A 19,067-nucleotide genomic window follows, 5' to 3' on the forward strand; every position below is an offset into this window, starting at 1 on the left:
GTATTTTACTGTTATTTTTAGATTTTTTTTTTTTTTTGTAGATTCAGCTAGCTGTTGTGAAAGTAATGAGCATACTAGTAACAAAGTACCTAAAGATACAATTCAAAACTGGTTCTTCACTAAGTTGGCTGTTTATACCTTGTGTTAGATGATGATGACTTTTTTATGCTTAGTTATAGTTCTGTTTTTGGTGGCTTAACAAACAAAATAATTAATTTCACTAAACATGGTCAGGTACATTGAAAAGACTGAAAATTATTTTAAAAAAGCAGCCTCCTAAGAAAAATGTCCAATGAGGTTTTGAAAACCTGGAGAGAAAAAGTATAAGGAATTCTGTCTCCTTGAAAACAAAGTAAAAGCAAGAAATGAGGACTCAAGACTTTTGCACAGTACTATATATCCAAGGTTATTAAAAATATAACCACAGCTATATGATAAACCTATAGGAGGTGTTAAAAACACGTTTGCTAACCGAAGTGAAAATAACCGGACATGAACAAGAAAAACAAGAACTGAAATTATGCATTAGATTTATCTGTGGGACGATATTATTGTAAAATATGAACTATTTCACAACCTGTTGATTTCTGCATTTATAACTGCTGATAAATGGAAAAAAGTAAAGTGATGTGAGAAACATCCTTCAACCATGTTAACCAAGTTTTGATGAGGCACAATTTGTCCACCAGAGGGCGCTCTACATCTGTTTTTTTGTGTTTGAAAGGGAAAAAGAATATTCGACTATTTCAATTGAATATTATATTTTTAATCAAAAATCAGTGTTGAATGGGCTCCTAAAATATACAGGAAATGTTATTAGTTTTAGTCTTTTTAAATTTGGTCAAAATTGTCAACAGCCATTCTTATGAGCCAACAACTCATAACGGAGTAACAAGGAAAATAAACAGAAAACACTAAACTGTTATTTGGCTGTGTAACGTGTAATTCACAGGCAGCAGTTTTAGTTTTAAATAAGTCATGCAGCGATACATCACAACTGTAATTAAATCGTTCTCGTCCGTGTGCTTGGAGCGTCACGTGATTTCTGCTGCTGTACCGCGAGATTTCGTTGACGTCACTTTTAGCGCGGAGTTTGTTGTTGGCGGAGACGCTTCAATCCGAAAGTCTGTACAAAGTTCTTCAGCCACCGCCAGAGCGGAATATAAACCTATAATTGATGCTTTACCGGTAGAGATGTTGGTCGGGGCTGTATGGTGACTTTATGAGGCGTTAATTTGAGACACTTTTGGACTTTACAACCAACTGAAGCGGTAAGTTTCTTTGTGTTTTTGCTCTAGCAGCTGCAGTTAGCGAGCTAACTAGTGCTAGTGGTATCTAGGAAGTCGGACCGCGCTCTTCAAAAAACTATAACTGCAGACGTTTACAGTAACGAGGACTTGTACAGCTACAGAATATTTTAAATAAAGTGTTTACCAAACTTAAATCACGAGTGTTTGCTCCATCTGTAAGTGTCTCTAACGATGTTCCTGTTTTCTGGTTTTCAGATGGAGTTTTCTCCTGCCTGCGTTGAGCCCAGCACAGACGGATGCCTTATGAAAGCTGACAGAGGTCAAAAGAAACGGAAAATCTCCCGTGAGTTGGACAACTGTGATATGACAGAAATATTTCAGTAGAAATGCATCCTTATATTGGAACTACATTATTATAGCTGATATACAATTAAAATCTGTGTGCTCAGCTATAGTTTGTCACTGTAGCTTAGGGTTTGCACACAGTATTAATAACCTCACTCTGGGCAGAATTCATTTTTAAGACAATCATATCATATTTTTTATATTTATTTTGCTTTCTTTATTCTTTTTAAACTTACTTTAAGATTGTAGGATTTTTTTTAAATAATACCATAAGTGCATCTACTAGAAGGCTGAGGGGTAGCAGTGTGGCCGCCAGTATTTTTCTTTAACTCCAAATTGTGTCACAGTTACTGATCTCCGTCTGCATTTAACACATTCACTCAGTGAAGCAGTGGGCGCCCGGGGAGCAGCGTAGGGACGGTATCTTGCTCAGGGGTACCTCAGGGTAGCCGTTCAGTGGATTTGAACCCTCGACCTTCCGATCATGGGGCCTCTACCTACTGAGCTATCCCTGCCCTCAATGCGAACGCCCAACGCAGCGCTCAAACCCACCACCCTGAGATTAAGCCGGGCTTATACAGCTGTATCGATACTCTATCTCTCTCCCTTCCCGTTCCTATTACTTTCTATGTGTTAACCATATACACCACACTAGTAATGGTGTTCTGACAGTTGATTTTTTTTGTCTTGTTTGTTTCCAGCGGACGTGGAGATGGACATTGAGTTTCTTTACAAAGCTGTTCCTCAGCTAGCCAAAGTTTTCCGCATTATAGACAAAATTGGAGCAGGTACGTAGTCAGTTTTGGAGTTTTTATACAGCTGGGAGAAGGATTGTTAGCCGTTCACTAACCTCATAAGGAGAAGTGCTGATGACATTTGTGCGTCTTCATTAGGTACGTTCAGCTCAGTATACTTGGGTGAGACGCAGATGCGAGATGGGAGAAGAGAGATGTTTGCACTGAAGCATCTCATCCCAACAAGCCATCCCACACGGATTGCTGCTGAGCTTCAGTGTCTCACTGTTGCAGGGTGAGACCAATGAAGTAACTTAGAATTTTATTGACATTACACTGATGTTTTTTCTATCAACATCTATTTATTTATTTAGTTTGTGTTACTGTAACACTATACACTGTCACTAATCCTTCTTAAAGACCTGGACCTGGTTAAATTATAGAGTTCCTTTGAGTTGCACTTTCATATTTGGCATTTCTTACATGCCTAATGCATTGAGTTGCTGATATGATATTGGCTGATTAGATATTTTCAATAAAGAGCAGAGTAAGTAGGTGTGCCTAATAAAGTGGCTGGTGAGTGTATGTTTTTATTCTTTGACAGATAATGCGGGGATTCAATTTGATTATTATTTAATTTTCCTATAATTCCATGTGGAATTGGTAGCACACCTCCAAATTAAGTCTGTGAAGGTTCTCAGTCCAAATTAACCTCCACACTAACTTTTCTTTTAGTATTACCGGTACTGTGTTTGTGAAAGAGCCGAGTATCCCAAAAATGTAAAATCAGAAAAGACCAAATTTTATTTGATTTCTTGCTTTTAAGTTTATTTTTATGCTGTGGTAAATCGATGTGTGGGTTTCTCATTTGTGACATCTTATGATTCAGTTTAACCTACGCAGTTTGGTACACTGCTGGCTGGGGTTGACAAGACGTGCAGCATAAAACACACCAATTTATAAATGAGTGTGCATTTGTGGTTGAGTGCTTCTGTAATGATTCTTGGAAGTGAACGTCCGAGATTGACATTTCTTGCAGACATAACACATTATAATGAAATGACGCCTGTCTTCTGAGCTGTGCCCTTAATCCACTTTGCAGAGGCAGAGAGAATGTGATGGGAGTGACATACTGCTTCAGGAAGGAGGACCATGTGGTGATTGTAATGCCCTACATGGAGCATCAAGCCATTGTGGTAGGTACTTTGTCGTATGTTACTGCAGTGACATGCAGTGTTTATACTGAAGTGATTTATTTATTTTTAATGGACACAATCTGAGCTTCTAAATCAGTCTCTTCTCCTGATTATGTTGACGTTGCTTAAAAATGTCTTTTAAAACTTCTGATTGAAACTAAACATATTCACCAGGACATCATTGGGTCGCTAACTTTTGAAGAGGTCCGCCTGTACATCTACCACCTGTTAAAGGCTCTGAAACACATCCACCAGTTTGGCATAATTCATCGAGACATCAAACCAAACAATTTCCTCTACAACAGAAAGAGCAAAATGTAAGTAGCTGCAGAACATTTGTAATGTTTTATCTGTTGTCAATTCTTTTTTTTTTTTTGAAAATATTTTTATTGAAAAAAGAAAACAGTACTTGCAGTTACCGAAATACAATCAACCTTTCTTAATTTTCCTAAGTAAATTAACATATATATATATATATATGAAAAAAACAACAAAAAAACAAAACACAACCCCCCCCCCCCCCCCCCCCCCCCCCCCCCCCCCAGTCCCACACAGATCAACACAACCATCAAACATATTAGAGGAATATAACAGTAACAAAAGTAGATTTAAACAGGCAATACCTCTAGACTAGCAAAATAAGAGATAAAGGGTTGCCACTTGTGAAAAAATTTGGCTGTGCAACCTCTCAACGTATATTTAATTTTTTCAAGTTTTAAAAAAAACATGACATCTTTAAGCCACCGGGAAATAGTAGGATACTTAGCAGACTTCCAATGCAACAATATTAGACGTCTCGCTAATAGGGATGTGAAGGCTATAATATCCCTTTGTGTGGAATCAAGTGTAAGTGAGCGAGCAGGAATCCCAAACACAGCAATCAGAGGACAAGGATGAAGAGTTACCCCAAGAACAGTTGACATAATAGCAAAATACCTTTTCCAGAAACCTTGTAGCTCAGGGCACAGAAAAAACATGTGGCTAAGGTGACAAGGAGAACCATGGCATTTATCACATTTATTTTCCACTTCTGGATACAATTCAGAAAGTCTAGACTTAGAGAAATGCACCCTGTGTATGACCTTAAATTGAATAAGTCCAAGACGAGCACAGGAGGTGGAAGATCGTATCCTCGTTATAGCCCGTTCCCAAGACTCCTCATGTATTCGAAATCCCAGTTCTTCTTCCCATGTACGCTTAAGCTTAACATTAGAGTGGTTACTAAAAGACAGAATAGCATCATAGAGTTTCGAAATGGTTCCTCTGTGATGAGGAACAAATGATAACGTAGTTTCCCACTGCTGTTCTGGAGGTAAAGAGGGGAAATTTGGGAAACACTTGGCAACAAAATTTCGAATTTGAAAATAGCGAAACAAATGGGTAACAGGGAGATTGTAACGAGAAGACAAGTTGGGAAAACTATCGAAAACACCATCCACATATAAATGTTTGAACTGTTTTATACCCTTGTCACACCACACTGAAAATGTCGAGTCCAAAAGTGAAGGGGGAAACAAATGGTTTTCGCTTAGAGGACCCGAGGAAGACGGCATTACAAAATTAAAGTGACGTCTAAACTGAAACCAGATTTTGAGTGTGTTAAGAACCACCTGATTATCAGTGTACAGAGAGGGTCTCACGGGTAAAGAGGAATAGAGCAAAGCCGGTAAAGAAGAGCCCTTACATGATGATAGCTCCAATTTACACCACGAGGAACCAGAAGATTTTAGCCAGTAGCAAAGTTTATGGATGTGAGCGGCCCAGTAATAGACTAAAAAATTAGGTAATGCAAGTCCTCCACTAAATCTGCATCGCTGCAGCAAAGTTTTAGAGACCCTAGGTGGCTTCCCTCCCCAAATGAAAGAACCAATAATCTTGTCCAGTGAAACAAAAAAATGTTTCGGCAAAAATAAGGGAATTGACTGAAATAAAAATAAAAATTTTGGTAAGATGTTCATTTTAACAACGTTAATCTTACCGATTAAAGAAAGGGGGAGATTACCCCATCTTTGAATATCAGATGTGACCCTAGATATAAGAGGAGACAAATTTGCTGATTTAAGGCCAGCTAGAGAGCGAGTCACGTTAATCCCTAAGTACTTAAACCCAGACGGACTGAGACGAAAGGGTAGATCGGACTGTTGAAGTTGACGTGCTGCCGTATTAACAGGAAAACACTCACTTTTCCCCAAATTCAATTTATAACCTGAAAACGAACTGAAGTTCTCCAGAATACTTAAAACAGCAGGGATGGAGCATGCGGGGTCAGTCATATATAATAACAAGTCATCCGCATACAATGATACTTTATGTGTAATTCCATTACGGATGATTCCCCTGAATACAGAAGAAGATCGCAATGTAATAGACAGAGGCTCGATGGCAATGGCAAAGAGTAAGGGAGACAAAGGGCAACCTTGACGACAACCACGACCCAGCGCAAAATAATCAGAGTAAACATCATTAGTATGAACACTGGCTTTAGGGGACGAATAAAGAAGCCGAATCCAGGAAATAAATTTATCACCAAAACCAAATTTCTCTAAAACTGCAAACAAGTACTCCCACTCCACCCTATCGAAAGCCTTTTCAGCATCTAAAGAAATCACAAGTTCAGGAAGTTCAGATAGACGCTTTGAGTAAATAACATTAAAAAGTGTACGGGTATTAAAAAACAATTGCCGTCCCTTTATAAATCTGTTGTCAATTCTAATGCTAATATTCTGATGTAGTGCTCATGATCTGATGCTATGTGTTGTCTATATTGATACAGTGCTGGAGCATCACTCAGCTATAAGATTAGAATGTATGTTAAAAAGTAAATTACACTAATAAATTCCACATACACTTTATTACATTTTGGCTTTTGTGGTTTGTTTTTTTGTGTAACTGTATGCACAGGTACGCACTGGTGGATTTCGGCCTGGCACAGGGTACAGCTGACACCCAGATTGAGCTATTGAAGGTGGTGAGAAAGAGACCATCACAGAAAGGTGGAGGGTCCACAGGGAAACAAGTGGCTGCACAGCGGAGCAAAGCACCACCTAAACTCTCTTCAAAAACCACAACAGTCTCCACCTCTCTTCCACTGCCTGCACGGCAGCAAATACACCCAACAAATTCCTCCGCATCTTCCTCCACCACCACAGCTTCTTCAACCTCTCGAAAAGCACTGATTAAAAAAGCACATTCTGCTACCACCACTGTGACCACCTCTCGCACAAAGCACACAAAGGTGTCTGCACTTATTTTATTTACCATCATTTTTATCTTCATTAGGTGTTTCTGTCCAGTGATAAAATTTACTCTAATTACACTTCACTGTGTTGCACAAGACTGAAGTATGGTTATGGTTGGATGTTTATAACATCATTGTTTATGTTTTGCTTATGTCATCGTCCATGTTGGTTTTCTTTAGGATTTGATAGAGCTACGCAAAGCACCACGGACTGTGTTTGGAGAGAGGGACCTGAACAGCTGCACACCAGCTCTCTCCAACACCAAACACGCTGCCATTAGGACAGAGGTAAGCAATGGGGGGAAACTACAGTACTGTGCAAAAGTCTTGAGCTGCTGCTCATATCTCTAGATTTTCTTGCAAGAAAAGTTTTTCTTTGGACATTGGCCGGACCCAAGCATTTTAAGAGGAACATTTTTTTGTTTGTTAATCCACTCAACACTGACCTTTGATCCAAGCATAGAAAAGGGACTAAACTAAAGGGATGAGCCAGTGTTTTGTCTACACATAAAAGACAATTTAGCCAAGAAAAACATTTAAATTGTAGCCTGTTACAAAAATAAATTGTTTTACTATGAAGTGATGGAAGAAAACGATAACGACAATAGCGCATTATGAGAGACATAAATGGTATATTTGCACCACCAGGGTGATTCCGAAAGAGCTATTGGCTGAAAGCTTTCCGTAGCTCAGCATGGTGTGCATCACCAAAAAACATATTCAGCTCATCTACAGTTATGCAGTTCACACTGAACATGACACAGCCATCCTAATCCTAAACCTTGCTATTTTTCCTCCCTGTACTGCAACTAATTACCTTTAAAATATTAACACTGAAAGCTTTTTGTAGTCTTTGCGCTGCATATGTCGCTGACCTCCAGACTTTCATTCCCTCCCACTCCCTGTGGCTCATCAACAGATTTACTGTCATTAGCTTTCATCAGCATGGACAAGATGGGTTTTTAGAGGCTTCTCTTATGCTGTGACGAAGCTCTGCAACTCTTGTCTCTCAGGTTCACATGTAGGACTGCTTAACAGAAATAAAATTACTTTTTTATATAAGCTTATTCAGTTTGATAGCATTAGGTGCTATCAAACCCCATACTGAGCTACACTGTGTTCCCTGCTGCAACTTTTCCTGCTGGGTCTTATTATATATTATTAAGTGATATAAGGTGACCTTGAGTGTTTTGGAGGTGACATTAAAAATTGAATCATCATTACTCTTTAGCTGGTAAAACCAAGTAAAACAGAGGACGCAACCAGCTGTAAGTACTCTTCAGCCACCCTGCCTGTCAGGACCCAGAGCAGCAGTCAGAGACCCGTACAGCGAGGTCTAACCTGTAACTGCTACTTCACTGATCGGGTCTGCAACGTCTGCTTGTCCAGGTAACTAACAAAACATCCTCCTGCACCTCCTGTTTACCTTGCACATGTTTTGGGCATTATTCTAGACAGTGAAACATTTATATGATTTCTTTCATTTATATGAAATATGATTTAATGGTGCTTGTGTCAGCTGTACAAGAACAAAAATTATTTATTATTAAAACTAAATTCTCGTTCCAATCCACTTCCACTAAACGAAGAATTGTTAGTTTCTGTTTTGTGTCACTTCTAATACTTCATTCCTGTCCTTGTTTGTGACTGCAGAAAGTCGCAGGTGGCGCCCCGGGCAGGAACTCCAGGGTTTAGAGCACCAGAAGTCCTCACAAAGTGTCCCAACCAAGGCACGGGTGGGTGTCTCAAGTCATTATTTATAATACATGTTTAAAAGCAAAGAAAATAAATATATGTATCTACCACACTGCTGCTTTAGCCCATCTGCTTTGATGTGGTTTGTTGAACGTGATTTAAGGTGCTGCATGCTCAGAGATGCTCTCTAGTATTAAAAAAACAAAATCTGTTTTCTCATGCTTGGTAACATTTCCTGTCATATGAGCCAGGCAGGTTTTCCAAAAATTGCCTAAAAATAGCAAATTTGGGATGTTCTCTTTTTTATTCTTACTAATCTGCACTCTTGCACCCTCCCCTGTCCTGTCACCCTGCACTGCAGCCATAGACGTGTGGTCAGCTGGTGTGATCCTGCTCTCACTGCTCAGTGGCCGTTACCCGTTCTTTAAGGCCACCGATGACATGATTGCGCTCGTTCAGATCATGACCCTACGAGGCTCCAGAGAGACCATCAAGGCTGCCAAGTCGTTCGGTGCGTATAAATGTCTTCTTTTGGGTCTTCTGCAGAACGCAGATCCTCAATGCACCTGCAAGACTGCAGTGATTAATCCTGCAGGCAGTTCATCACCAATAGAGTCACTATAATTCTGCAGTGGAACAATATTCTGCAGCACAGTTTTCAGAGTTAATGCACTGCATAAATATAAATATGAAAAAAAAGTATAGTGAACTGAAAATGGTGCAGAACAACACATGAAACTTTTTGTGTTGTTTTAAATTTGATGCCAGCTCCATGTTTCTGCAAAGGTCTTGTAGCAAACTCTGTAACCTGATCAGACCAGGGGGTGCAGTGAAATGCTTTCCTTCTCTCACGTGATTTAGGATTTAAGAATTCATGGCTTCCTTTGTTGTATTTTTGATTTCATGATGCTCCAAATGCATTCAGGGGGTGACAGCTCTGGCCTGCATACATCTTAGTTTAACATCTGGAGCCGTGCTGCTGAAATGAATCCTAAAAGAGGTTCAGCAGGACCTTCCCTGAAAAAGACGTATGCAGATGTTCCAAAACATTTCAGAGATGTTCTGGATAATCTCCATACCGCAGAAAGACTGAGAATCTAGGATGACCTTTTTAGCTCGACTATTTTTAAAAATATATTTCACACAGTATAGAATTATTGTTTTTATTAGGTCCTGAGATGGGAAGAAAAAGATTCACAAATCACTGTGTTCCGTTTTCATTTACATTTTAGTGTCACATTTTCAGAAACAGGGTTGTAAAAAACCTCTGTACAGAGTGATCTTATTTTTATGGGCTTGAATCTGATTCAGGTAAAGCGGTGGTGTGCAGTCGGGAGCTCCCTCGACAGGACCTCAGGACCCTGTGTGAGACACTCAGAGGATTGAGGCCATCGCCAGATAACAAAGTCACACCACTTCCTGAGGCTACTGCAGATTCCACTGACACTCATCATCACAAGATCCAAGATGATACGCCCACACACCGTCCCACTGAAAGAACACTCAAACCACACAAAAAGGAAGCAGATGAAACTCCTGCAGAACTCTTGTGTAGTCACACGAACAAGCACAAATATTCAGGTGGTAATGACACCGCAACTCGCCTTCCAAAACAGGAGAAGATGGGAGAGGAGGAGGATGAGCGTGGCTGGGACAGAGTTCCCGATGAGGCTTACGACCTGCTGGATAAGCTGCTGGATCTGAACCCTTCCACCAGGATCACAGCTGCTCAGGCTCTTCAACACCCGCTGTTCAAAGACCTGTGAGACTGTGCTGTGAGAGCACCAGGAACCAGTAAAACTATGATGTCCTAGGCTGTGGTTCAGGTGCAGAAAAGGCACGTCAGCATGAGAGAGAACGTTCACTCCTTGTAAGGTGCTGCAGTTTTCCCCCCTTCGGCTTCGTGGTTGACACGGTGCACCTCAAAGTAAAGATTTCTTATATTCACAGCAGCTATGATGTAGTCTAAAGAACTGTGAAGAAGGGCATTTTAAAATGGTGGAAACATTGCAGATATTGCTATAACTCTTGACCTTTTAAAGAGGGAATAATCCATATTTTGTTTACAGTTATCACTGCCATAAAGGCTTTTAATTTGAAGGTGCATATCTGTATCCTGTGAATGTGTGAAATTCTGCTTCATTAGTGTGTGCATGTCTGAGTTTGGTTTATTTATGGAAAACACTGAAGTGTCAGTTTTTCCCAGTTCAGGTTAATAATAAAGGCAAAAACAAAATGACGTCTCTCATTCAGGTTACATGGTTATATTCATTTAGAAGGAATTTATTTTCCACTTTTTGTTACCTGGACCCAAGAAAACAGTTCAGCATTTATTTATTTTTTGTAGTAACCTGGGGTAAAAATATGGGTTGTAGTGAAATAACTTGCTTATGAATTGCTAATATCACCAAATTTTGCAAAGTTTTTTAAAAATGGTTGAATGAATGAAAGGAAGTATTTTCTCAAGATTGGACTATTGCTGCTCTCTTCTCTGGCATTAATGAAAAGTTGCTCTCTCTCTTGTCAAAACGCGCCTGTGGCCTCGATGTACGTAGCAGAACCTCTGACCCCACGTGTGCCTGCTCACAGCCTCGGGTTGGACCCTTCAGGCTGTGCTAAAGGCAAGAATTTAAATCTGTAGGTGATTTTGCTTTTTCAGGCCCCCTCACATCTGGAATGACCTACCTGAGAAGATCGAGCACACAGAGCCAGACTTCCTTTGAATCACTGCTTAAATCTAAATTCTATAGACTTAATTTTAAACAATTCTGTTACATGGGATACATTTTATTACTTTAAGTGTGTTTACCCTTTTGCACTTTGTAAACTTATGTATCGTTTTGTGAGCTACTTTTCTGAGTCTTTTTTTGTTTTTACCTTTATAACCTATAGCATCTCTTTGTGCTAGAGTGTTCTGGGCAACACAGGCTGCATGAACTTGAGATATTTTTGTGACGGCAGGAGAAACTGAAGCTTCCAAAGGTTACAAATTATTTTTACCAAACCACAACTTTTTTACACTTTCACCAAAAATGAAAACACTTGATTTAACCTGCAAGTACAAAAGTTTGAAAGTTTATTACAGAGCTGATACAAACTTGCCTTTTTTTTTTTTTTTTAAACTTCTAATTGACAATGTATGCAACATTTTATAATTACACTGTAAAACAAAGAGACCAGCAGTGCACTAGCACTTTGTTTTGAAACAAGTAACAGTTTTCTGTTTGAGATGAGCTTGTGTGGTTACAGGTTGTCCTTCACCTCGATGAGTTCCTCTATCCGTGCCAACACGCTCTCAATCATGTCAAACGTGTGCAGGGCAGAGTGCAGAGCCTGGCAGGACCAATGAAAATGCAGTCAGGAACATCACAGTGCTTTCTTAATCCCCACACGCATAAATACGTAGTATGATATCTGACTGTGTTACTCACCTGAATCTGTGACTCTGGTGTCATGCTGGGCAGCTCCTCACCACCAACAGACACAGAAAGTACAGACTCTTCTGTGAAGAAACAAATGCTGTCAGAAAGCCTCCTCTGAACACTTTTGATGATGCTACATGTTGAAAAGTGCCATTAAGAAGTCGTTTGAGTTGGGACGAGTACAAAAGAAGCCTGAGAAAAATGAAGCCAAGCTACCTACAAAATAGAACCCCTCCTGTGCATGCATAGAGTCTCTATGTTGTACTAAAAAACTGGAAATTAAAGTAAGTGTTGCTGATCTGACCTTTAGCCTTGCTCTTCTTGGCCTCCATTGTGTTCTGCAGCTCTCTTTCATAGTGGGCCCTGGACATGTTCACACCAACACGAAGAGGCTTCATGAACATATCTTCTACTTTATACAGTTCTGTCCAGATGCCGGTCTTCAGCAGCATCAGAAAGCACAGATAGAGAAAGCTTATATACCCTTATAGGCCATCATGAAGGTGAACAGCTTGTTTTAAAATGTAATTTTTGGTGTTTTCAGCTCAACAGTGCACTCACCTGGTTCTCTGTCACTTTGTCTCTGATGACCAGGTAACGCAGCAGATTTAGAGACTCCATGACTCTGTAGAGATCAACACACACATGCGCTATTTCTTAATCTACCTTCCAGACATTTCCAAAACTTTCAACTACTCTCGTCCATAAAGTCCGAGATTTTGTTGTTAAATAATGACTTCTGATCAGGGCGACACGTACACTCAACCAGCCACACCGATTCAACTGCTCATTAATTCAAATATCTAATCAGTCAATCACATGGCAGCAACTTAAGTGCATTTAATAAGTGACCAGTGAGTATATTTTACTGGCCTTTTTTAAAAACTATAAAATCAACAGCAATACTACTTTGTTTATACTTATTGCACAATTTAATATAAAAAGCACCAAAGGATGTTTGTTTTTTAAAATCTTATCGAGAAAAAGACTTATAAAATTCCTCTTGATTACACAGAAGTGTCCAATTAAATTTAAACATCTCATATTTTCTCAGGAAGAAACAAAATTAAACAATGTAATACTTTCTTTTAAACTGTGTATGATCCTTTTTAACAGTGCGTGTTGGGGCTGGCTGTCACACTCCTGTGACCCGCATTAGTGTGTGTGCACAGACCTGTCCAGGTACTGCAGGAGGTCAGTCTCTGGGCCATCTGGAAGAATAAGAACCTTACGCAGCAGAGGCATGAGCTGAATGCCTTCAAACCAGACGTTACTGTTACCTGGCTGGAGACAGAGCGATAAAGATTCTTTTAGGTCCCCCAAGAAATTTTAAACATGGCCCACACTGCCATTTTTTCCTTTAATGTACATCTTCACCTGCAGGGCAATGTCTATCTGATTCTTGATATTTTTAATGATGTAGCCTTCAACTCCTGAGTGGTTACTCGTCTTCAACATGTACCTGAAACAAGGACACAGGTCGCTTGCAGTGGGAAGTGGAAAAGACACATTTCTGATTAATTTTCAGGGAAGAAAGGTGGAGCTCACTGGAAGAATCTGTACTTGGCTTCAGTGTTGAACTTATCAATGCTCAGCTGGAAAACCTTCAGTCCTTTAGTTCTCTGAAGACAAAAAGAAGTATCGTCAAAATTGAGTCCCAAGATAAGTTTCATTCTAGGTACCAAAAACGAGATGAAGGTGACACAAATGAAAGCCGATTTCAAACCAAATGATCTGACATTAGATTTTAAACACATCAAAATTGATTAAAAACTTACCAGTTCATGCTTTGGACATATCGTCATGACCTTTATTAAGTTCTGAAATTAAACACTGACATTAATAACATTATATGACGCACACAAAACACAACAGTAGACCCAACAGGTCTATAATGAAGCGACTGCATTCACCTGAGGGACTGTGAGGAAGGTTTTAATCTCCAGCAGGTCGGCACGCAGACTGCCGTCCTCGACTCGCACCAGACTTTTCTCATACAGCTCCTGTGTGATGCACATCCATCATACACTGATGACTGCTTTTAATGTGCAGAAGAAGATTTAAGTAACACAGTGACCATTTACACTGGCAGGTAACGACCCTTACAGCCTCATTCTTTTTCTTCTTTGGCTTCTTCTGATTGGCTATTATAAGAAAAAATGTGGGGAACCTCAAGTTTTAGAGTCTAAAGCCTCTCCAAATGCTAACCTCATTATTTGAAAACTTGGCCATGTTGAATATGAGCATCCAAGATGATGACCGTACATATCAAACCATAAGAAAAACTTTTCATAAGCTTTTAAACATGTTGTGTTTAATTAAAATAGCACCATGGAAATATATAGGATTAAATCCAGGAGTCACGTATTGACTCCTGGATGATTAAGGTCATTATAATTTATGTAATAAATAACTAATAAATAAGTAAAAATGTCACCTACCAGTCCTTTCTGAAGCTTGGACTCCTCAGTTCTATAAAAGATAGATATCACTGATTACAGGTTGATCATTAAAGTGGACACTTATGGTATATGTGTGTGTTATATATGTGTGTATAATGTGCATATTCATATTTTACAGCTTTTGTAAAACGCTAACAAAGATTATAACACGACACATTATTATGTCATGTTACCTGGACAGGAGGACAGAGACGTGCTCGATGTTACATCGAAGACTGAACACGGGACTGCAGAGAGAATACGGAGTGTTGGGAGCATTAACATTATTTAAATGTTTCAGTATTTGTTAATGTAGAACTACTGAAACACCCAAGTACAGATTCATTTCAAGCCAAGTGTGAATAATCCCACATTGTGCATCCCAGGAGAAAAATATGTTTTCAAAATACCTGAAAACAGTGGGGAAGGTGTCTGCAGCCAGGTGATGGACAAACACCAGATGAGCCAAGCTGGCCAAAGACTCTTTAGGATAACGCACCACCTCCTCGAGAAAGCCGGGAACCTGCTTTCTCTTCAAAAGAGGCTGGTGCACGAGACTGCTGAGGGACTCCCCGATAGAACCGAGGATGTTCTGCAGGACACAGAAAACCACGATTACCACGATATGCAAGTACGTGACGAACCGATGACATATTAGAAACCAGCAATGACACCATTTACACGTTTGAAAAATGGGTTTACCAAAATCTCGGTGGCAAAAGTCCTGAGGGGGGACAGAGCCAGCGTGTCAGGATCCTTGAGGTGTACTTCCAACAGAGGATGACTCAGACTCTTCATACAGCTCAAGAGGAGACAAACAAAAAGGAAGCCTCAGCATCATCAGTTTTCAAGAGCCCTGCAGCGCTTTTCTATGACATTATGTCGGACTATCAAACGTGAGTCTGAGCTGGAAAACGCATTTTTTTTCACTCACAACTTCAGAAGTTCTGTCCGCAGCTCATCCTCTTTATCCTTCCCCTGTCTGCCCACAGTCCTGTTTGCAGTCTTGCTCTGCATCTCATTATTCAGCAGGTTATGCCTGACTTCTTGAACAAAAGGTCTGACGAAATCTATCATGTCAGTGCAGCACCGGCAAAACGAAAAGACGTCATCCTCCTCTTGCTCCTTGGTGTGAGGGAGAGGCAGTTTGGCCACCTGGTCCAGCACGGACGACAGCGCCATGCCCAAGGATGACGCCTTACGGCCGCCCAGGCGCACGAGCACTGTTCGAAGCGAGAAAAAGAGAATACATCACAATAATAATAGCAAGAAAAAGCACCCAAACAGCAATATGCAACATATACAGTCAGCTCCATAAATATTGGGACATCGACACAATTCTAACATTTTTGGCTCTATACACCACCATAATGGATTCCAAATGAAACAAACAAGATGTGCTTTAACTGCAGACTGTCAGCTTTTATTTGAGGGTATTTACATCCAAATCAGGTGAACGGTGTAGAAATTACAACAGTTTGCATAAGTGCCTCCCACTTGTTAACGGACTAAAAGTAAGGGGACAGGATAAGAACCATAAATCAAACTTTCACTTTTTAATACTTGGTTGCAAATCCTTTGCAGTCAATCACAGCCTGAAGTCTGGAACACATAGACATCACCAGACGCTGGGTTTCATCCCTGGTGATGCTCTGCCAGGCCTCTAATGCAACAGTCTTCAGTTCCTGCTTGTTCTTGGGGCATTTTCCCTTCAGTTTTGTCTTCGGCAAGTGAAATGCATGCTCAGTCGGATTCAGGTCAGGTGATTGACTTGGCCATTGCAAAACAGTCCACTTCTTTCCCTTCAAAAAACTCTGCTTTTGCAGTATGCTTTGGGTCATTGTCCATCTGCACTGTGAAGCGCCGTCTAATGAGTTCTGAATCACTTGGGTGAATATATGAGCAGATAATACTGCCCGAAACACTTCAGAATTCATTGTACTGCTTTTGTCAGCAGTCACATCATCAATAAATACAAGAGAACCAGCTCCACTGGCAGCCATACATGCCCATGCCATGACACTTGCAGCACCATGCTTCACAGATGAGGTGGTATGCTTAGGATCATGAGCACTTCCTTTCCTTCTCCATACTCCTCTCTTCCCATAACTCTGGTACAAATTGATCTCGGTCTCATCTATCCATAGGATGTTGTTCCAGAAGTGTGAAGGCTTTTTTTTAGATGTCGTTTGGCAAACTCTAATCTGGCCTTCCCGTTTTTGGGGCTCACCAATGGTTTACATCTTGCGGTGAACCCTCTGTATTCACACTGGTGGAGTCTTCTATTGATTTTTGACTTTGAGAGTGTTCTTGATCTGGCCAACTGTTGTGAAGGGTGTTTTCTTCACCAGGGAAAGGATCCTTCGGTCATCCACTATAGTTGTTTTCCGTCTTCCGGTGTTCTGACAAAGCATCCTACTTTGGCAAAACGTCCTACCGTAAGTAGTTTATCCACATTTCTGCTGTCACAGAGTAATTCCAGCACAAATTTAAGTGGGTATGACGGTTTGCCACTTACCTTTGCCCATCAGAGTATGTTTCTAGCTCATAATTATAAAGCCAGGACGGCTTGCCACTTCATTTTACCTGTCAGAGTATGCCTCTAGCTCTTATTAACAAAGGAAAAATGATTTGCCACTTCATTTTAGCTGTTAAAGTATGCTTCTAGCTCAGATTAACAAAGGTAGGACAATTTGCCACTAAATTTTAGCTGTTAAAGTATGCTTGTAGGTCATATTCAAAAAGGTAGGATGGTTTGGCACTTCATTTCGTGTTGTGCGCATGCGCAAAAACAACGGGTAGGATGGTTTGTAGGTAGGATGGATTCCCAGAACACCGGGTCTTTTGGTGTTGCTGAGCTCACCGGTGCATTCCTTCTTTTTGAGAATGTTCCAAACAGTTGTTTTGGCCACGCCTAATGTTTTTGCTATCTCTCCGATGGGTTTGTTTTGTTTTTTCCAGCCTAATGATGGCTTGCTTCACTGATAGCGACAGCTCTTTGGATCTCTTCTTGGCAGTTGACAGCAACAGGTTGCAAAGGCAAATAGCACACTTGAAATGAACTCTGGAGCTTTTATCTGCTCATTGTAATTGGGATAATGAGGGAATAACACACACCTGGCCATGGAACAGCTGAGAAGCCAATTGTCCCATTACTTTTGGTCCCTTAACAAGTGGGAGGCACTTATGCAAACTGTCGTAATTCCTACACTGTTCACCTGATTTGGATGTAAATACCCTCAAATGAGAGCTGACAGTCTGCAGTTAAAGCACATCTTATTCGTTTCATTTGGAATCCATAGTGGTGGTGTATAGAGCCAAAAATGTTAGAATTGTGTCGATGTCCCAATATTTATGGAGCTGACTGTATGTAAGACAAGAAGAAAACCAGTAAGAAGAGTAGCATGATGACTAAAAAGATTCTTTACCTTTCTGTAAAGGCTTCAAGAGCAGATGGAGGCTCTCTGCTATTGTATCAGGATCATCCTGCTCCAGCTGCTCCAACAGGCCGATCAGCAGCTCTTTCGGTCTGCACGTCTGCAAAAACAACCACAAAGATCACCCTTACAATGCCACATTCATCCAGTTTTCATCAGTGATGTTTTATCTTAAGTCCACTCCTGACCACTGACCTCCAGCAGGTGGTTAAAAATGGCCAGACACTGAGGAAGATTCTTGTCTTCTTTCTTCAGCAGGACCTGGATCAGCGGAGGCAGCAGGTTCCAACCCATGCATCTCACAATCTCCTGCACAGATGAAGACAGTTACACAGATGAGTGTGTGACAAACCTGAGAAGCAGCGATTGGTGTCAACTTTGAGAAACGTTACCTGATTCTTTTCATCCAGCACAATACTGAGGACCTGCGCGCTGTTTCCCTCCTCGATACAAGTCTGCCCAGCAACCGTGAAGATGTTGTGATCCTCGGTGGTGTAGCTGTCGTCTGGAAGAGCCTGCTGCATGAAAAAGAGACAAACAAGTGGGTAAAAATAGAGAAAACAGACATTTTAAACAGTTACTTATTAAATATTATATTCTATCAAATATCTCAAAGACACAATCCTGGCATATTACACTCTGGTTTGGGTTCAGAACACAGTCGCCCCCTCTGCTTTTAAGATTAGGCTTTTTGATAAAGTTTACAGTTAGATCAGGTGACCCTGAACCATCCCTTAGTTTTGCTGCTACCTCAGGCTGCTGAGGGACTTCCCATGATCCACTGAAGATTTCTCCTCTATTCCCGTCTTCACTAACTGAGCATTTATACACTGCTGCTGTATACCAGCATCCAGGTTGGTGCCAGTGGCTGTGCCGACATGCTGTTTAGGGAATTGATATCAGAATGAAGGAGTGGATGTGGGTTACAAGTACCACTGAATACTTACACATCTTTGGACCACCTCACTGAGCTGCTCCAGAGCCATCCCTGCTGTCTTCATACGGGTGTTGTCCTCATGCAGAAGTCCTCAAAAACAGGGGAAACTTCAAGTATATAAAAAAAAAACAGGTCCAAAGGTGTCAGAGGTTAAGTTCTGTGCCTGTGTGACTGTAAACACAGCAGAGCAGCAGGGATGCTAACCCCGCTCCGAATTAGCCGAACAGTGGCTAGCCAAACAAATTCACCGCCACGAAAAGAGCCGTTGGTGTGGACGCAAACGGGACCGAGGTGAAGGGGACACGTACCTCAGCTCAACTTCCACAAACAGCCCGGTGAAGAAAAAAAAAGCACACACACACTACACGCTAC

The 19,067-nt window shown here is 40.7% G+C and overlaps 2 protein-coding genes across 5 annotated transcripts; one reads left to right on the plus strand and one right to left on the minus strand.

The window, feature by feature from the left end:
- Nucleotides 1-1,087: 1,087 nt before the first annotated feature.
- Nucleotides 1,088-11,374, plus strand: cdc7 (cell division cycle 7 homolog). Its single transcript, XM_080906797.1, has 12 exons — nt 1,088-1,271; nt 1,506-1,593; nt 2,297-2,383; nt 2,489-2,624; nt 3,432-3,525; nt 3,700-3,842; nt 6,427-6,760; nt 6,944-7,051; nt 7,995-8,152; nt 8,417-8,499; nt 8,820-8,969; nt 9,770-11,374. The coding sequence occupies exons 2-12, from the start codon at nt 1,506-1,508 to the stop codon at nt 10,222-10,224; spliced, it is 1,836 nt and encodes a 611-aa protein (XP_080762923.1). The 5' UTR covers nt 1,088-1,271; the 3' UTR covers nt 10,225-11,374.
- A 143-nt stretch (nt 11,375-11,517) lies between these two features.
- Nucleotides 11,518-19,066, minus strand: glmna (glomulin, FKBP associated protein a). Of its 4 annotated transcripts, none has more exons than XM_080906799.1 (19): nt 19,004-19,057; nt 18,706-18,802; nt 18,151-18,276; nt 17,954-18,067; nt 17,750-17,858; nt 15,256-15,544; nt 15,024-15,123; nt 14,732-14,913; nt 14,516-14,569; nt 14,322-14,352; nt 13,794-13,883; nt 13,659-13,700; nt 13,429-13,502; nt 13,258-13,342; nt 13,055-13,164; nt 12,442-12,505; nt 12,185-12,320; nt 11,890-11,960; nt 11,518-11,791 (listed from the first exon to the last, which is right to left on the minus strand). In XM_080906799.1, exons 2-19 carry the CDS (start codon nt 18,757-18,759, stop codon nt 11,702-11,704), a joined length of 1,821 nt encoding a protein of 606 aa, XP_080762925.1. In that variant the 5' UTR covers nt 18,760-18,802; nt 19,004-19,057; the 3' UTR covers nt 11,518-11,701. The 4 variants fall into 4 exon arrangements, with proteins under 4 accessions (XP_080762925.1, XP_080762927.1, XP_080762926.1 ...); XM_080906801.1 differs by having other exon boundaries at nt 18,151-18,273; nt 19,004-19,021; XM_080906800.1 differs by having other exon boundaries at nt 18,151-18,273; nt 18,706-19,066.
- Between the last annotated feature and the right edge of the window lies 1 nt (nt 19,067).

The sequence above is a fragment of the Rhamphochromis sp. 'chilingali' genome (genome assembly GCF_963969265.1).
Source record: "Rhamphochromis sp. 'chilingali' genome assembly, chromosome: 16".
Lineage (NCBI taxonomy): Eukaryota > Metazoa > Chordata > Actinopteri > Cichliformes > Cichlidae > Rhamphochromis > Rhamphochromis sp. 'chilingali'.

Excerpts from the sequence above, each read along its gene's own strand:
- glmna (XM_080906798.1), bottom strand. The coding sequence starts at position 18,759 with ATGAAGACAGCAGGGATGGCTCTGGAGCAGCTCAGTGAGGTGGTCCAA. Across the intron at positions 12,321-12,441 it reads ACAAAGTGACAGAGAACCAG|ACCGGCATCTGGACAGAACT; the intron begins GTGAGTGCACTG and ends ATGCTGCTGAAG. Across the intron at positions 11,792-11,889 it reads CACCAGAGTCACAGATTCAG|GCTCTGCACTCTGCCCTGCA; the intron begins GTGAGTAACACA and ends TGGTCCTGCCAG.
- cdc7 (XM_080906797.1), top strand. The coding sequence starts at position 1,506 with ATGGAGTTTTCTCCTGCCTGCGTTGAGCCCAGCACAGACGGATGCCTT. Across the intron at positions 7,052-7,994 it reads ACGCTGCCATTAGGACAGAG|CTGGTAAAACCAAGTAAAAC; the intron begins GTAAGCAATGGG and ends ATTACTCTTTAG. Across the intron at positions 8,970-9,769 it reads CAAGGCTGCCAAGTCGTTCG|GTAAAGCGGTGGTGTGCAGT; the intron begins GTGCGTATAAAT and ends AATCTGATTCAG.